Below are 18,898 nucleotides of genomic sequence, written 5' to 3' on the forward strand. Positions count from 1 at the left end.
TGTTGGTGAAACAAAACCAACTTGAAGATGCTGCAGGTCATTGTATTGCAATATTTGGGGCTAATTGATATTGATATGTTAACTCTGCCTCGTTATTTGTCCTTTCTTGTCCAGTTTTTCAAATGTTCAAAGAAGCAGTTGCTCATAACCGACCTGCCTAAATATCACGATGGCTGCTACACTGAGGCGGACCTCACCCAGGCGCTCCTGCCTTTTGGATTTCGTTATGATGAATCCACCATCCATGTTTTTCCTCAGGCATGCATGGTAGGCACCGGGGTTTAAAATCGGCACCAGTTATGTTTATGAATCCCACGTTTCTGCTTCTGCTGTAAAGTCCTTAGTTATGAAACATTTAAAGACATTTTTTGATGCTAATACAGGAAATTATACTGGCAAAATAATTAGTACTGAAACTGTAAATGTTTGACAGATAGCACAGTAAGAGTAACCTACTACTGCCATCCAGTGGTTATTAGTATGAATAGCATGACTAAATGTCTTTCCGGGTTTCCTTTCAGGCTTTTGTCACGATGCCATCACCAAAAAATGCACTGGATGTGATTATAGCCACCAAACGGCGGTCTTTAATTTTCAAGGAAGCTTCAATTAGTGTGAATGTCTTGGCCAATTGCATCCCAGGGACAAGGGTAACCACAAACCTACACATTTCTATTTAGTTAAGAGTTTATTTATTGTTGGATAAATAAGAATACATAAGCAGATACACAAGCAAGAAAAGATAAATATGCATGGAGAGGGGGAAAAGTATTTTTGAATTTGAAGTTGGATTATCTATTGTTTCTGTTTCAGCTTGGGCTTTATAAATCAGTTATGAAGCTGATGAATTCTGTAAGTAACACGCATACACATTTAATTACACATCATTCTTTAAAGGACATCTTGTTAAATGTAACTTTGGGTTTTCCTTTCCCTTATTTTTCTGCAGCCTTCGGCTGATAACGGAGAGAGGACTATCTTCATCCTCAACATTTCTTCATCTGAGGCCCGGAACCTCAGAGAAGCTTTGAAAAAAATTGATTCTGTCAAAAATTACCTGCTTCTTCTCAACAAGGTACAACATTACACACGCGCACAGTCCATATGTGTTAGTGACTTTATAAGAGCAATTCTGTTGAGGCTTGTCATTATCTTGTTTAGCCATGTTTTTCCTGTTTTTATTGTTTAAAGTGGACATCTAAACAAATATATTTTCAAATTGGGTCTTACTAGAATATCTTTATGTAATTTATAGTTTAAAAAAAAAAACAGGGTACCCCTTGACTAATAATGTATTTTGGTGATTTAGTTAAATTGAGAATTTCGTATGAGCTTAAAACACAGTGCACATATGGGAAAAAAACTAGACATTTTCAGCAAATGTGTGTATGTTTGTGTGTTTGTTTTCCAGGTGTATGTAGAATTTGAGTCAAATCGGGATGCAGATCGGTTAGGAATTTGGTACAGCCTCCTGAAAGAACCTCCTGGCTATGAAATCTACAGGCTGAAAGCGCCACACAGTGCATCAAGTGTCTGCACATCAGTCCGTAAGTTCAATAGAAATAAAACAGATGTGACTGGAGAAGTCATGAAGCTGTAGGTTTATAAGACAGACCTCCCCTAAAATCTAAACTAATTGATGCAACAAGAAAATTAATAACCTTACGAAACAAAAAATAATTGACCTATCAGTATAATTGTGATGTTTTGTAAACCTTTTATTGAGTATTGTATTAAACTGATGCTGAACATGGACCTGACTTAGTTAAATCATTGTCAGTGATGGTATTGACACATTGATGCAGATATCAAAGTTCACACTTAGGCCAAAAAGACGTATTGGCAGACGGTCAAAAGTGTAAGTGTCTAACAATCGAAAGTGCAAAAGGGCAAAAAGCCACCTTGATCAGAACAAAGACGGAGCGGTGGGTGCAGAGTGACTGCGCAACAGAAATTTAAGCACAGCTGCAAGCGCCCCTGCAGGAAGTTGCGCCAGGACTGTTACTTAGAAAAACTGTGGAAACTTACAATCAGGCCACAGCTGATTGGTTGAACTTCTAAAATAGCCCTAGCAACAAGAACTAACCAATAAAATTGCAGAATCTGTCAACACCCGAACTACAGTTGAATAAAAGGAATTGTAAATGCACATTCAAGGCTTCTGCAGCTGTGTAACCTCGTATTGTCAGCTCTTTGTTTTGTCTAAGTCCTTTGTTTGTCAATAAATCCCTTTTTATCTTTAAACATTAAGAGTATCGCCTCCCTGAGATTTGAACACGACATAATCCCATAAAATCTAAGAAATATATGAACGAAAATACAATAAAAATTGATGATAAGAATGATTTAGACAAGAGATAATAGGACATCAAATGTGCTTCAGTGTACAGGAATAACAGCATATTAGATATGATAATCAATGTTATGTAGGTTTTGGGAGCTATTATATATTTTGTGTGTGGAGAAAGTACAGTTATCACAGCGGTATAATGATAAAAGTAATTGTAAATGGTAGAACAAGATTATATAAAATATGATTTGAATGATAAAGATATAGATATAAGACACACTGACCATCACTTGCTTTTTTTCCTGCAGGGCCAAGGCTTCCTGAGAAAGCTCTGCCGGACAGCAACAAAATTGTTGCCAGGGCAACTATCCCAACAACAATGCATGGGGTTCCCCAGGGTAGCGTTTCACCATTTTGGGTCACTTTGAAAACGAGTCCCTTTCTGTTCCCTACCACGTCTCCTTGGTTCACCATCCCCGGTAAGAAATCGTCATGTAGACTTTAAGGTCGAAGTAAGATTTGACAGTTTGAAACCATCAAATTTGAACATATGTTTATTATTTATCTCCCAGATTACCATACAGTCAAAGTAATGGAAGACTTTGAGGTAAGATAATTTCTCCTAATGGTCCACACAAAATGTTCTTGATTTTATTTTGGGGTTTTTATATTCACATTTGAAATGTTGTAAATCCAAAATAATATATTGTAGAAATGTGTTCACAGCAGGGTTGACTGCATGCATCTGTCCAATGACAACTTTTTCCTTTTGAACCTTGTGTCCTGTAGAAGGCCAACAGTCTGGGTTACATATTCCCAACAATCATGTTGACTGGATTGCCAGAAGACTACTACAGACACGAGGACGTCGCCAAGCTGGTCTGGCCATATTTTACAAAGCGGAACCTTCACACCATGTACTACAACATCATAGTCCTCCCGCTACAGAGGAGGGTAAGAACAACTGCTGCAGACTGTGACAGTGTTAACCAAATGTAACTGTGTTATTTGAAATGAACTATGGCTTAATATTTTGTGCTTCTTTTGCTCGCTTCCAGGCCTTTGTGTATTTCGAGCATATGAAGGCGTGCAATGATTTTGTCCGAGACCAGATACAAAATCCGGTTTCTGTCGGTGGCTACAGAGTCTTCGCTCACTTCCTCCAGGAAGACATGTATCCTGCATCCACAGAGGTATGGACATCAGGAAAACACCTTAAAAGGCTGGGTTGTGTTTTTTCAGCATCTATGACAATCTATGCCTCTTTTCTCAGGAGGACATGTACCACACCATGATGAAACTGAACAACATTGTAAGTCATAAATGTGTTTCTTGAATGTAGTGTCAGGTCTGAGTATGGGTCTTTGGATTCCTGGTCCTTAACAACAACTGTTTCTTGTTTCTTAGTGCGGTCCAGACCCAGAGTCTCTGGCGGAGCGGTTGCTGTGTGTGGAGACCTCTCGGACGACTCATGACGTCATTTTAGCAGTTATGGAAGTGGTGGCATCGTGTGCTCCTATTGTCAGCTTCCTGCCGCTGGGCAACAGGGTACAAGACCACAAACATCTCCACTTTTCACATTTAAGAGAGAAGTGTTTGGTGACATTGGTGAAATTGTTTTTAATGTTGTTCGTTTGTCAGGCTGAACTCACAAATCTAAAGTTTCACCTAGTGCTCATGAGGTTTTGTCATATATAATTTTTGGTGCTGTTCCCTTTCTGTTTGTAGCTTTTGTCTCATCTCTTTTCTCATGTCTTCCTCCTCTGTGTTTTTGGTCATTGCTCATAACTTTTGTTTTCTCTCAGATATGCATTGAGATGGTGCACTCCCGTGGTCTAACGCAGGTGTTGGAGAAACAAGTCAGGTTCTCACAGACCTGCCCGAGTAATCCAATTTGGTATGTTTAAAAATTGGGGGGTTTCCTGCACAATACTCTCTATGTGTTTATGTATTTTTTTATTTTTTTATTTTGTAATCCCTCATCTTCACATCTAAACTGACCAGCTTTTTTTCCTCTCTGCCCAGGAGTAAAATTCAGCATTTTGAATCGTAAGTATATGATTTTGTAATTGATTCTTGTCATGTTAAGAGAAGGATTTTTGGTGACTGCTTTGACTCACACACTAACAGTCAACTGCAACTATATATGGTTGGTTAGCTGCGGGGTCTTAAATTTACATTTAATTGGATAAATGTATATGCATTTCCCTCAGGTTCAAGTTACAAGTTATCGAAAATATTGTAAAGTTTTACAGGAGGGGAAAAGAGAGGTGTATACATATAATATTTGGAATGAGTCACAAAACTTTTATTGGTGCCCATTTCTGTTTTTCATCTTAGTGTGAAGAGCCTGAAACAGCGTCTTCAAGATTCCAGTGAGACCACAATAAACCTCAATGTGGACCCACCCATTGTGAAATATCAAACCCAACCTACTTCTACACTTATGAATGATGGGTCTCAACTTTCTCTGACTATGAGTAGCCCTGCGTCTGCTAAACTAGTAGACTCTGCTGGATCCACCATTTCCTCATTGGTCTCAGAGGAACCAAGCACTACCACTGTAAGTGACATTGCAATGAAGGAGGAGGATAAGGAACCAGAAACTGAGATTGCAGTGGACTCCTCTGTTGGTCCTAAGTCAAATGAAGAAGTAGAGAAAATAGAAATAAACAAGGAGGAGGAGGGGTCACCAATGACGACAGTGTCTACCGATGATGTGAACCCTACCTCTGCAATTGACAGTGGAAAGCCGGACACCGCTGATTTCAGCCCTGGCTCCTCAACCAAAGAGGTCATGCCTTCAGAAAACGTTGCAGAACTTCCTCATATTGACGCAGAAACTTTCAAGGTTCTGACAGCAGCAGTTCGGCTGCACAGACTCACACTGGAGAGCAGATGGCAGATCAAGGAGAAGGAGGTGAGGCCTTGCTTTAAATCTCTTTCAACATTTACATTTGGTCAATTGTGTATGGGTACAGTGCCATGTTGTAGAGTCTTTAAATGGCTCATTCCTCAAAATAATCATTTTCAGAAACGTTTTGTGTCCAAATCCTTATATATCCTATTTCTTATCATATGTCTTATGGCGTCTGCTTCCAGAAAAATCCCTAGAGCACAAACTGTCTATTAATCCAGAGCTGATTATAGTCAAACTACTGCATTTTTAAGTAATACTGGGATCATGGGTCATAAAGCAGCTGCGCCACCAATAATATTCCACTCAAAGGCATTAGCTGTGAGGCTGTTTTGATTGAATTTAACATTTTGAAAGGCTGATGATTATAATAGTGCACGTATCTTCCCACTTACTTAATCCAGAAAAAACTTTTTTTGTAATATAGATATGTGTGTGTATTTGTTTTCCAAGCAGAGTCCAAGCAGAAGCGACACAAGCTCAAAGGATGAGGACACATCTGAAGAAAAGGTAAACATGTTCTTTATTAACATATTATTCTGTCTTTGTTCCTTATGTTAACCTTTCATCTAAACAGGGAATGAGATCCTCAACTCTGATATGTTTCTCAGAATTTTCCACCGACATTTCTGACAATCAGTCCTTGTTAAAAGCATTTGATTGTCAGTTGTATCTTGTTTAATGAGCTGACTCATTGTTTCAGAGGCTAATTTTGTTTTGTCTACCATTCAGGGTCAAGATGAATTTACAGATGATACCATTTCTTCAGATGCTAACCAGTTTGATGAGCTATCATGGATGAACATGGATGACTTTGTCACTGTTGATGAAGTTGGTGATGACGTGAGAGACACATGCCCCAACCCACAAATCTCAGCCAAATCCGCTTCCACATCCAAACAGTCCTCTAGAGCAAAAAGTGAAAGACAACGCTCTGATATGTCATCTACTGCCAAACGGACTTCAGCAAGGTCCTCAAAAGACTCAGCCTATTCCTCATCCTCTTCATACTACTCATCCAGGTCAACTAGAGACGCCTCAAAAAGCAGCCCGTCCTCAAGCTCTTCCTTTGCGTCGCCAAAAAAGTCAAAAGGCTCATCTGAGCCCACCACATCCCCTGCTAAACCCTCGTCCTCTGGTAATGTCAGTAAGGCCTCTTCTTCTTCTTCTTCTTCACTGTCTGCTGAAACCCTCTCCTCCCCTGTTCAGAAAACACAACAGGGAAAGGCAAAATCGCCAGCAGCATCAAGCACTACTTCCCCGAGCACCAGGACACGGACGTCTTCGGCTGCACATGAAAGGGAAAAGATAACAGCAGCAGTGACTGTCGAGTTATCAGAAGAGAATTGTCTGGAACCACTTAGAGGAGAAGCCAAAGCTGCAGAGAGAGCAGTGGCAAAATCTGACCACAAAGTGTCAGCAGAGGGAACTCCTGCAAAAACTGTTGAGTCAGAGATAAAAATAGAAACCTCATCAGAGATGCATCCACCTCCACAAGGACCAGCGTTAGACTTGACAAGCCAAGCCCAGAAAGGCTCACCTTTCATCGGGAAGGATCCTCAATGTCTGGAGATTGATTTTAATGATGACACACTGAAAGACCTGAAGACAATTAAAGAGGGAGAGAAGGAAGGTTATGTTGAAAAACATACAGAAGAGGAGGAGGAGGAGGAGGAGGAGGAGGAAGATGAACAGTATGAAATCCTCGATTCACTTGATGACCAAGCAGATGAACAAATGGATGATGGGGACCAAGATGGAAGCTGTAAAACCCAGCTAACTGGACCTGAGGAAGGCCAGACTTTGCAAGAGGAAAGCTATCAGGTCTTAGACAGTGTCAACGATGAAGTGAAAGCCTACCCAGAGGAGTATAGTGAATTGGAAATGGACGATTCTTTCCAAGTGCTAGACAGTGTTACTGAAGACCAAGCAGCTACAGGTCAAGAGGACAGTCACCTGGTTGAAGATGACGATTCCACAGTAAAACCGCCATCTGAGGAAGATGTGACTCCAGTAGTCGACAAATCAGATGTTACATCTGCAATTAAAAATGAGGCAAATAACGAAGGAAATATCCAAGTTTTGGATACAGAGAACAAACAACCTCTAAAAGGCAGCGGAGATGGACTGAAGAGAAAAGAGGAAGAGGTCAAAAGCAAAATGCTTTCAGCAGAATTCTCCAAAGTTTCCAAAGAGGATGAAAGTCCTGATGGCCAAATCATAAATAAAGACCATGACAACAAAGACACTTTCAAAGACCATGACAGTGATGTTACTGAACATGAAACCTTTGAGATATTGGATTCAATTGATGATCAAATGGCAACAGACGATGACAGACAAAAACTTAGCCCACTCATGGCCGATATGCCTGAAATGTGTAGTGACCAGATATCTAAAGAAGACATAGAAGAAGAGGAAGATGCATATAAGGTGATTGATTCTGTGGAAGATCAACCAACGACTACTGAGACAGAGTCAGAGATTGACTACGAGGACAGAAGAACCACAAAAGTGAAAACAACTCCTCAAAAGGATGAGAAACCAACAAGGAGTGGCCTCACAACCAGATCATCCAAAAAAGAAGAGAGGGAGAAGTCACCAAAGAAACATGATAAGCCGGTTAGAAAGTATGAAACGAGAACAAGGAAGGACACCACTACAGGAGCTTCTAAAAATGACAAAAACCTCAGAGAAACCCCTGAGGAGATAGTGTATGAGATTGTAGATTCAGTTGAAGATGAACCAATTCAAGATGTCTCCAGTGCTCCTCCTTCTGGTAGAAGAAGGAGTGCAAGAGGAAAGAAAGAGGATAAACTGACACAGAATCTCACAGAAGTGTCTGGAAAACCAGACAGAGATGAGGAGGTGACATATGAGATTTTAGATTCTGTGGAGGATGACACTGCCAAAGATGAACCGATAATCACAACAAGATCTACCAGAGGAAAAAGGGAAAGAACAACTAAGACAAATACTTTCAAAGAGGACACACCAACAAGAAGGAGGCACACTCCTGCCAGAGATTCACAGGAACAAACACCAATGAAAGAAGAGAGAATGCCTCTAAAAGAGAATACAACAACAAAGAAAAGTGACACTGTCATGAAAGAGGTAAGTGAGGAGGAGACTACCTATGAAATTGTAGACTCTGTAGAGGACGAGGTTGTTAAGGATGATCCACCCGCTACAGGAAGAAAAGGAAAAAGGGGAAGACCAAAGAAAGAGGTTAAAAAGGCATTATCAAAGAAGGCTGATAAAGATTCATCTGAAAAAGCATCAGAAGAAGAGGCCACATACGAGATTTTGGATTCTGTAGAGGACGAGGTGACTGATGATCAGCTCCTCACAGACCAGTCTGAGAATGCAAGAAAGGAGACAATTGAAAAAAACTGCAGAAAATCACCAAGAAATGAGGACGAGGAGGACGAACCTATGTATCAGATAGTAGATTCTTTGGAAGATGATCAAGTTCAAGAGGAGCTGTCGACTATAGAGGAGCCCGATAAAGGGAGCATGGAAAAAAGTGAGGCAGACGATAAAACTTGCCCAAACGGGGAAGGAAAAACTGCAAAAGATGACATATCAACACATTCTACTGCTGCAGCAGAGGAGTCCGAACTAGTGGTTGTCAAGGAAGCGACTCCATATCAGATAGTTGATGATTTAGGGAAGGTAAATGATGATCCATCTGCTGCAGAAGAGAAGTTGAAGCAGGAAAGTACACCTAAAAAAAACAAATCTCCAACAAAGACCCAAAGGAATGGGGAAAAGGTGACTCATCAGAAATCACCCAAGAAATTTCATGCAACAGCTGCCGCCAGTGCTTTACTGAACCTGGACGAAGTAAGCGAGGAAGAGGAGGATTACCCCGATGACACAGCCGAGGAGGAAGACGTGAGGAAAAGGCAAGCAAAAGAGAAGCAGCTCGATGAAGTAAGTGAAGAAGAGGAGGATTATCCCGATGACTCGGCTGAAGAGGAAGAAGTGAGGAGAAGGCAAGCGGCTGCAAAAGAGAAGCATCTCGCTAAACAGCACGAAGAAAGGAAGACCAGGGAAACGGAGGAGAGGGAGCGTAGGAGCCGGAGCAGCAGCAGAGAAGCACGAGGAGGCACAAGGAGGACGAAGGAGAGGGGGAAGGAAAAGGAGGAGACAGTAGAGGTAGACACCAAAGAGCTGGTAACTCTGGATGAGGTGGGAGCAGATGAGGCCTTAGAGGAAAGAGTACCGGAGAGCCAAGAGGGCGATGGAGAGATCACAGAGGCGGAGCTGCAGGCGTTGGTCACTCTGGATGAGATTGTAGAGGAAGAGGAGGAGGGAAAGGCAGAGCAAAAGACAGCAGAGTCCCATCCAGCCAACCTGGAGGATGAATCAGTGGACTCCTTAAACCCAGAGGTGAGGTTTAAAACCTTTCCTGTCACCCACAAACTTAGAAACACAAGAAAACCAAAACATTGACACTAAATATGTCCTATCTGTCCTGACAGACTTTGGTGACTTTAGATGAAGCCGGCGATGAGGAGGACAAGAAGGCGAATGAAGAGAAAGCTGTGGAAACCTCAAGATCTGCGAAACGCAAGCACGATGAAGACACAGGTGTGTATTCTTTGTTTATAGAGGTGCTTTGAAGTAGTATAAGAAGAAGAAGTAAAAGTCTTATTCATTTTTCTTATAGTCAACGGCTTGGATTGACGTGAAACTCGCCAAGTTAAATCATCAGTACATACTGGGTTCTTTGATAGGGGTCATAGGTACAGAGTCAACGACAACTTCCAAAATGTATTTCAGCAAAAAAAAAAAAATCCAATCAAGAGGTTAAAATTTTGTCCACTACTAAGTGTGGCTGAAATCTAAAAGTCATGATGTCGAGAAAGCTGAAAAGACAACTTGCCGCTTGAATAAATTTGCATTTTATGTCAGTTGTGTGTCAATTTGTTCCTCTCATTCCGTTCATAAATAGTAAATGAACTGTACTTGTATAGTGCTTTTCTAGTCTTTCGACCACTCAAAGTGCTGTTACTTTATGTGTCACATTCACCCACTCACTCACACATTCATACACCATTGGCACAGCCATCAGGAGCAATGTGGGATTACGTATTTTGCCCAAAGACACATTGACTGGAGGAGCCAGGAATCGAACCACCAGTCTTTGGATTAGTGGATGACCTGCCAGACCTCTTGAGCCACAGCCGCCCCAAAGAAGCATTATCACATTTTTAACCGTCCACCAAAATGATGGACAAAACACAATCTTTCAGAAACAAGAGTCTTGTTTCTACACTTCAAGAAACAGTGGCCTCTCCCACTTTGTAATTACATACAGTATGTTTATCATCTTGAACTTTTTAGCTTAAAATATTTATCTCATGATTTAAAAGGTTACCTTGATATTATTTACACCTCGAATCGTAGTGTCAATAAAATACTGGTGAGTCAATTTCAGTAAACAGTGTCATTGCAAAACGCACAGAGTCGACTTTGAGATGAAAAGTCAGCGTCGACATAAGTCTGTAGAAATGAATCCCGTCAACATTTGTCAAGCATGTTATTTTCTGAATTCTGTTTTTAGAGGAAAATGTGAACTTTGTAACAGTGGACGAGGTGGGAGAGATTGAAGAGGAGGAGGAAAAGGAAGCAGTAACAACAAGGACAGGAAGCAGAGCCAAGAAGAGAACCAGACAGGCTCCTGGTAACACACATACACACATCTTTGTCTTTAATGAACATTAAATGTAATTTACTGCATTACTTTACTACTTCTGTTTCTCAGCTGTTTCCTTTGTTTTGCCACAGTGAGAAAATCTACTAGAGGTAAAAAAGTGAGCGAAAAAGAGGAAGAAAAAGAAGAAGGAAAGGAACCGACTGGCACTGATGCTTCACCTCCTGCTTCACTTGACGCCTCCTCGACATCAGACAAACCGCCTTCGACTGACAGCCAGGTGGAGATTCAGAAGACCGATGTGGAAGAAGAGATCAAAGCTGTGTCTGCTGGGCCTGAGCTGAAACTGGAGCCTCCTCAGGACCAGAACCTGGAAGGAGGTGAGGAGGAGGAGGAGAATGGAGGAAGAACATTTCATTTTTAATTTTGAGCAATGAAAATGCTTCTTTCTGAAAGTTATCACCAAAATTAAAATAGTAATTTTTTTTAAATTTCTTACATTACTTTCCTCCTCTTCTCTAGTTGTGAGTAAACGGAAGAGCGATCTCGTCGGACCTGAAGCGAAGCGATCTCGTTCTCAGTCTCCTTGTGTCCCAGCTGACTTCAAACTGCCACCATTCACACCAAACAACCCCCTTGGTAAGACAAACAGTGAAAAACAGCCCCGACCTGCATTTTCCCAAACTCTTTATACTGTTTTGCGTTTGGACGTCATTTGTTAAGTGTGCTTGTGCCAGGTCAACCTGACCCGACGTGTTCAGCCAAGATTAGATTTCCTGGGAGCTTAAACAACTTTTCTCCTGAGTGTTGGCTTCCTGATCTCCTTTGGGGATATAGATATGGTAAAAACAACTCCTTAACAGGCTTGTTACGACATCCCCAACTGGTTCAGCTGTTGACCTTTCGTCTCTCTCATTGTTCTCACATTTTACTATGATGCACACATATCTGCCTCTACAGTTATAGTTTTTTTCCCCCCGTTTCTCTCTTCAGGTCAGGAGTTTGTGGTCCCTAAATCAGGGTATTACTGTAACCTCTGCTCTGTTTTCTACCTGAATGAGACGACAGCGAGGGACGTCCACTGCAGCAGCCAGAAACACTACGACAACCTGCAGGTACGCACACAATACTAAACGCACATACAGAACTAAATGCAACAAATACACACTTTAATATAATACTGTGTTTTTCCCACTTTCTTTTTCCAGAAACATTATCAGAAGCTTCAAGTGAAACCATCAAGAACTTCGAAAAGCTGAACAAGTGAAATGTTTGCAGCTTCATGAACCTCTATGGACTGATTTATATATCATTACTGTTTTGAGCCTTTCTTTCATGTAAATGTTGTTGATATATGTATATTTTATGAATCGCCCCACCGGGATTCAAACGCTAGGGTTCTTGTGCCTTTCTTTGCACAGTTATGTTGCATAATTATTTTTTTAAAACAGTGAAAATACTTTTTAAAGGCACTACATGTTACTCCCTTTTTAAGTTTAGACACGTTAAGGAGCAGAATCTAAGCTTGCAATAGATTTGTTTCTGTGCTTTTATGGTACAAAACAGAAAGAGGGCGCTGTTCCTCCAGGTCAAATTGAGATATCAGTTTCTGTTCTGACAGCACAAAGCTTGGGAAAACTGTTTGTTTAACCTCTTGTCAAGATGTCAAAAGAGGAAGTAGTGTTACTGATGGGAAATGTGGTCTGTTGCACACAGAAAGGAAGCTAAATTTAATTTGAAAATAGTTTCCCATTGTGTTTGTCATACACTAAAAATCATAGATATCAGAATCTGGTATCTCTAACACTACAAAATCAAGCAGAAAATGCCTCTTATACTGCTCTGTAATTATTATTTTGAGTTACTTAACATGTAGTTCAATGTAAAAACATAAAAGGTGGCAGACAAAGAAAGGTCACTTTTTTTATTTAGTATTCACATTTCATTTTCTCTTTTGAGTGTCATTTCTGTAAACGAGGGTCCAATATGTTGATGTATAGAACATGATACTATGATACAGTAATAGCGCAATCAACAATAAAATATAAGTTACTATAATTACTGCATCGACATTACAGTCTAATTATAGCTGCATCATTTTTACTGGGTCATTTCATTGTGGAAGGCTGGTTCAAGCTATACTATACAGAAGAAAAAACAACACAATATAGACTCATGGAGAAGTAATCCCTCTCAATCATCATTTATGGATCATTTGAACATTTATTGAAATTAAACCATTGTGAGACGTTTAGAGACTCAGACATATGAAGTGTGACCCTGACTACTCTGCTTTTTGTAAGAAGTCAAAAGACAAAAATGTTGGAAAAAGTCCAGGACCGATTCATCAACCAAAAAGTCAGATAAGGCGCTATACTAACAGTAGACAGCAGGGGGCGCTTATGGGATCATTTGTTTGCCAGTGAATCATTGTAATCATGGCAAGCAGAAAACGTATGGAGAAAGGTGGATGGGAAAAGTTAAGAGAAAAGAAAGTCAAGATAATCAAGAAGACTGATGCATCGAAATGTAAAAAAGCTGAGCAGTAATGTCGTCCAAAGCACTGAATCACCCAGCAAAAGGGACAGACAGCAGAGGTACACAGGGACACAAAACAGTAAGGTACACAGTCAGCCTATATCACCTAGGTTTGCAGCCTAAAATGATGACAAATATGCCGTTTTATACTGTCAAAATTAAGGTGTATATTATATAAATAAACGTTTTAAAAAAAAATAATCGCGCGCGACCGTGATTTCCACCCGTCTGGTAGATAAAAGACCATGGTGTTGAGTGAAAATGGAAAACCTAAAGCATTGGTATCACTTTTTGACATGCTAGCGAGTTGGGAAAGGGGCTAAATAAAGCTCCACATTTAACCGAAAGTTTGAAGAGTTAAAATCTTACCGTCTTCCAACTGAGTGCTGTTTGTTTTTCTGTCATTTGCGTGGTGGGCTATGAGCTGAAAGCCTAACATAGACTACAAGCCTGGGGTTTATAGTTTGGTGGGCCTATAAGGGAGAAAGTCCAGGGTCATTTTTCATTCCCAGTCCTTCCCTGACTAACCTGTTATTTAATATTTTTATTTATGTCCTCTTGGAAAGAAACCGTGTCTGGTTGGTGTTGTATCGTGAGTTGTTTGCAGTTCTACCAAAGAGACTTTTTATATAGTTTAATTTAAATGTCGATTTGAGGTCTTCTACTACAGCAGTAAATGTTACACCCATGCATTAATATTAGTAATATACTGTAATACACGTTTTAATATAGGCTATCATAGACTGATTTGTTTGCAAAACAAGGTATTTTACTTTTAATACTTCGAGTAAATTTAGCTAATAATACTTTTACATTGGTTTATACATCTTCGTACTTCTGTATTATGTGAAGCAATGCACAAAGGTAAATTTTTTTATTCATCAAAAATAGACACATTGAATTTACGTGAAAACAATACTTCTCCAAAATCCATAAAGCACAAAGATAGTTGATATGATACCTGATATGTCATCGCCACAATACGTCTTTCCCACGACACTTTCTCACGGTACATCTTTCCCACGAATTCAAAAGAGAAGTTGAGAAATTATTTCATCAGTTATCATTTATCTGTCACATAATTTCTCCTGTGTTACCAATAGTGACGAGGAAAATCTCACGTAATGCTTAAATAATCCGTGAAGGCTTTCTTTGCCTTGTTAGCGTATACAGAGCTCTCCCAAATTTACCAGTTTTACAATATGTTGCATATATAGAGAATAATCTAATTTTCCTCACAGTGGGACTAATAAAGGAAATTAGATGACATTGCAGATCATTTTAAACAACATCAAGTACATGGTAATACATACAATACCTAGAAAAATACTATACAACAATGGTTACAAGTCTAAACTGTAAGAAAAAAACGTTCAAATTTAAATTGCACAGTCTGAATTTAACATTTTATTTTATTATAACAGATTATAATTAAAGATACAGGTTTTCATACATTGTAAAAACAGGAACTGAGGAAACGCTATCATAACTCTCATGAATCTGCAATGAGGAAACACCAAAGGTAGGATCAAATGTAAAAAATAAATACATTTAAAAATACCCAAATACAGTAAAAGGTAATACAAGATGAATAAGATATAAAAAAATAATTAATTAATTGGCTAAACCACAAATGTTAGGAGGGGTAATAAAGGGAAAAAAGATAAAAGAAGAAAATAAAACCACTAAGAGTAAATGTGATGGAAGTAAAAGCAGACATAAAAGTTGAGTTACAAAGAGGAAATTGAATAGAATAGAGTCTGAGTTTACAGATTTAGGGGACCAAACTTTTAAAATACACTAAATATCCTTATGGTTACATCCCCGGTTAAATATTGTGTTGTAATTTCCTGAGTATGCTCTTGTAATAGTATTTCTTCATGGGTGTTTGCATGTTCCCTGTTATGTGGGAGATGTTGAGATAAGTAACTGTATATTAGAGCTGCTCGTCCTGAGTTGACACCATCATCTCCAACATGAAGATTCTGGCTGTTTCCGCACTCGTTTGCGCCTTGATGGCTCTCACCAGAGCTGCTGGTAAGTATTATATTATATTATATTATATTATAATGATATTTTAAGTAGGAACAGAAGAATTGTATTTGTCTTTATATGACAAATTGAGATCAGTAAGTTGTATGTCAAACTTTCCAGCTGTTCCAGACGCAGAGGTGAAGGACCAAATAGGTCAGTGTGTATTCTTTCTTTGTCCTTACCAGACCAAGATTTGGTGTTAAATTACCCGTTTTTTTAAACTTTTATTTAAAGGGAGAAACTAGTATTATAACTCTGATAATGAAAAATGAAAGATCAGACTGTTACTGCAATTAACGTGTATTTTAATGCATTGCTTTCTCCTTTGCTTTTATGTTTTTGGCTTTGTAAAGTATCTCTCATGCTACTATGGCAAGAAATGTAATAAGTATATCTTTCAAAATGTCAAACTATTTCTTTGAAAGTCAGCTGTAAAGAGAGGCCAGGGAGTCTTTTTGAATTTAATGACTTAAGATTCTATTTGTTCTCAGTTAAGAGTCACCTGGTCAAAAGGTCCGAATCTTGTCCTGCTGGTTGGACTGAGTACAACGGTCACTGTTTCCATTACGTTCCACGAGACATGAATTGGGCGAAAGCTGAGGTAATCAGGACAATTTCAGTTCAGACTTCCAGTTTATTATGCTTCAGATAACTGGCTAATTGACATATTGTGATTTGGTGTTCTCTATTCATTTATTTATTATTTCTACTGTAGAAAAGCTGCCAGTCCATGAATGCGAACCTAGCATCCGTACATAACATGCAAGACTACCATGAGATTCAGAAGCTGATAATGAGCGCCAGTTATGAGTTCAAGCCATCTTGGATTGGAGGTTCTGATGCACAAATGGTAAGGATTTTATTCATTGTAGCACATCATTTAATTATTATTATTTTTTAAATCTTATATTTTATTCTGTTCTGTTGTAGGAGGGTGTTTGGCTGTGGAGCGACGGCTCACGTTTCACTTATCAGAACTGGTGCTCTGGACAGCCTGACAATCTTTGGGGGCAGCATTGTTTGCTGATGAACACTGGAGGTAAATTAAAGCACATTATTTCCAGTGAGAGCTAGAAGTTGTATTTCTTAAAAGCATGTAGATTGTATCAAAAAGCTGTTTGATTTCATAAAAATCATGAGGATTATAACTTTTCATTTATGAGTGGTATAAATGATAATGGGTTAAAGAAAAAACTGAAAAAATAAACTTATAATGATTTAAAATTTGTCCCAAGGATAATAGTGTTGTATATATTGTATTGTAATATTTGTATTGCACCTTTCATACAAGAAATACAGCTCAAAGTGCTTTACAACAAATTACATGCAACAAGTGCCTCACATGTAATAAGACATAAAAACATGAAAAACAAACATGGAAAATAAAACTTCCTTTATAATAATAATAATAATGATATGATTAAATAATGTGAAGATAACTAGAATGTGTACTTCGGTGGTGGTAATTTGATACTCAGTCAGCAAAAACTAATACAGTATTTCGCCTTGTGTACACAATCTTTGAATCTGTTGGACTCTGTTATGTTATGCACTGCGAGTGACAAGTTACTACTTAACGCAACACGAATGGAGCTACGGTGTGGTTATTGAGTCCTACACACACATAATAAAATCCCTTAAGCCATAAGCAAACAGCACCTCGTTTTCCAACTAACTTAATGAACATAAGCTTATTGCGGTAATCTGGGCCTGTAGACGCACGGATGACAGACTCCAGTCCTGGACCTTCTAGCTTCATTGTTGATTTTCATTGTGTTTCTCTCTCCTATCCTTCCTTTCTCTCCTCTCTCTCCTCTATCCTTCCTTTCTCTCCTCTCAACCCCAACCGGTCGAGGCAGATGTTCTCCCACTCTGAGTCTGGTTCTGAGGTTTCTTCCTGTTAAAAGGGAGTTTTTTTTTCTTGCCACTGTTGCTCATGTGGGAATGTTGGGTCTCTTTAAAGTTAAAACCTGAAGAGTTCAGTTTAGAACCTGCTCTATGTGTAAAGTGCCTTGAGATAACTCTGTTGTGATTTGGCGCTATACAAATAAAGATTGATTGATTGATTGATTGATTGATTGATTGATTGACCCCAGTGGAGGTTAATAACCCACCGATATAAGGTTGAAAGATTTGTCTCTTTTGAATGTTGACCACAGTTATCATCATGCTTTAATGTTCAGCAATTTTATGACTGGTGCTGTTGGTATACAGATCAAGAACAAACACTCGTGTTTTTTTGTGTGGTATTTACAGAAAACAAGTGCTGGGATGATTCGAGGTGTAACAGTCCACATCCGTTCGTCTGTGCCAAGAAAATCACTGACATTGAGATATGACGCAACTGTCAAAATCCCTGGATGGTGGATGTGTGTGTTTATATGTGCAAACGTATCTGTCTTTGTTTCATCAGTCTCATATAACCTCAAGTCAGTATATCTTATTTGACATAATTTCTTTGCTATTGCTGTAATGCTACTCAAAGGAACGAAGCGACAAGTGACATAAAGAGAAGTTTGATTTGTCTCTAAGGTCTTGCGCCTAAAGAGCAGACTGATTGTGTTTTGAAAAGAATGCTTATAGCACCTTAAACTGAATGAACTCGTCTTTCTTGTCTAATTTAATAGTAAAAGGCTGAAGCATTGAAACAAGCTGGTGTGTGAGTCTGTGTGAAATCTACAGTGTCGTTCTTTTTCAATGTGTGTGTGTGTGGGGGGGGTTGCAAGTCAAAATTAGTCCAACTTTATATAGCACAAGCAACTGACAAATGTACTTCAAGATGAGGATGTTCATGCTGATTTACAGTGTTGACTGAAGTGTCATTGATAAAATGTGACAACGAGAGAGACGAAAGATCAACAGCTGAACCAGTTGGGGATGTCGCAACAAGCCTGTTAAGGAGTTGTTTTTACCATCTCTATATCCCTAAAGGAGATCATGGTGTGGTTATTGATTCCTACACACACATAGTAAAATCCCTTAAGCCATAAGCAAACAGCACCTCGTTTTCCAACTAACTCCAACTGACCACCTGTCTTAATTAACATAAATGTATTGCGGTAATCTGGGCCTGTAGACATCCGGATGACAGATTCCAGTCCCGGACCTTCTAGCTTCATTGTTGATTTTCATTGTGCTTCTCCCCTCTATCCTTCCTTTCTCTCCTCTCAACCCCAGCCGGTCGAGGCAGATGTTCTCCCACTCTGAGTCTGGTTCTGAGGTTTCTTCCTGTTAAAAGGGAGTTTTTTCTTGCCACTGTTGCCAAGTGCTGCTCATGTGGGAATGTTGGGTCTCTTTAAAGTTAAAACCTGAAGAGTTCGGTTTAGAACCTGCTCTATGTGTAAAGAGCCTTGAGATAACTTTGTTGTGATTTGGCGCTATACAAATAAAGATTGATTGATTGATTGATTGACCCCAGTGGAGGTTAAAAACCCACCGATATAAGGTTGAAAGATTT

General features: G+C 39.3%; 2 protein-coding genes across 2 annotated transcripts in view; both read left to right on the forward strand.

The window, feature by feature from the left end:
• LOC128383541 (uncharacterized) overlaps positions 1-12,893 on the forward strand; it is a 28,848-nt gene extending 15,955 nt beyond the window's left edge. Inside the window, exons 15-36 of the mRNA XM_053343149.1 lie at positions 115-267; positions 522-650; positions 814-852; positions 950-1,075; positions 1,412-1,547; positions 2,599-2,769; positions 2,863-2,897; positions 3,080-3,244; positions 3,349-3,483; positions 3,564-3,602; positions 3,698-3,838; positions 4,096-4,187; positions 4,316-4,339; positions 4,631-5,210; positions 5,661-5,717; positions 5,940-9,602; positions 9,695-9,803; positions 10,780-10,899; positions 11,004-11,249; positions 11,392-11,508; positions 11,863-11,984; positions 12,078-12,893. Coding sequence (XP_053199124.1) covers positions 115-267; positions 522-650; positions 814-852; positions 950-1,075; positions 1,412-1,547; positions 2,599-2,769; positions 2,863-2,897; positions 3,080-3,244; positions 3,349-3,483; positions 3,564-3,602; positions 3,698-3,838; positions 4,096-4,187; positions 4,316-4,339; positions 4,631-5,210; positions 5,661-5,717; positions 5,940-9,602; positions 9,695-9,803; positions 10,780-10,899; positions 11,004-11,249; positions 11,392-11,508; positions 11,863-11,984; positions 12,078-12,128 — 6,450 coding nt within the window. The 3' untranslated portion in view covers positions 12,129-12,893. The remainder of the gene's footprint in view (positions 1-114; positions 268-521; positions 651-813; positions 853-949; positions 1,076-1,411; positions 1,548-2,598; positions 2,770-2,862; positions 2,898-3,079; positions 3,245-3,348; positions 3,484-3,563; positions 3,603-3,697; positions 3,839-4,095; positions 4,188-4,315; positions 4,340-4,630; positions 5,211-5,660; positions 5,718-5,939; positions 9,603-9,694; positions 9,804-10,779; positions 10,900-11,003; positions 11,250-11,391; positions 11,509-11,862; positions 11,985-12,077) is intronic.
• Positions 12,894-15,383: 2,490 nt separating this feature from the next.
• On the forward strand, positions 15,384-18,085 carry LOC128384257 (type-2 ice-structuring protein-like). The gene is made up of 6 exons (XM_053343803.1): positions 15,384-15,444; positions 15,562-15,594; positions 15,933-16,042; positions 16,157-16,291; positions 16,372-16,480; positions 17,698-18,085. Exons 1-6 carry the CDS (start codon positions 15,384-15,386, stop codon positions 17,778-17,780), a joined length of 531 nt encoding a protein of 176 aa, XP_053199778.1. The 3' UTR covers positions 17,781-18,085.
• The last annotated feature ends 813 nt before the right edge of the window (positions 18,086-18,898 follow it).

The sequence above is a fragment of the Scomber japonicus genome, chromosome 22 (genome assembly GCF_027409825.1).
Source record: "Scomber japonicus isolate fScoJap1 chromosome 22, fScoJap1.pri, whole genome shotgun sequence".
NCBI classification, from domain to species: domain Eukaryota; kingdom Metazoa; phylum Chordata; class Actinopteri; order Scombriformes; family Scombridae; genus Scomber; species Scomber japonicus.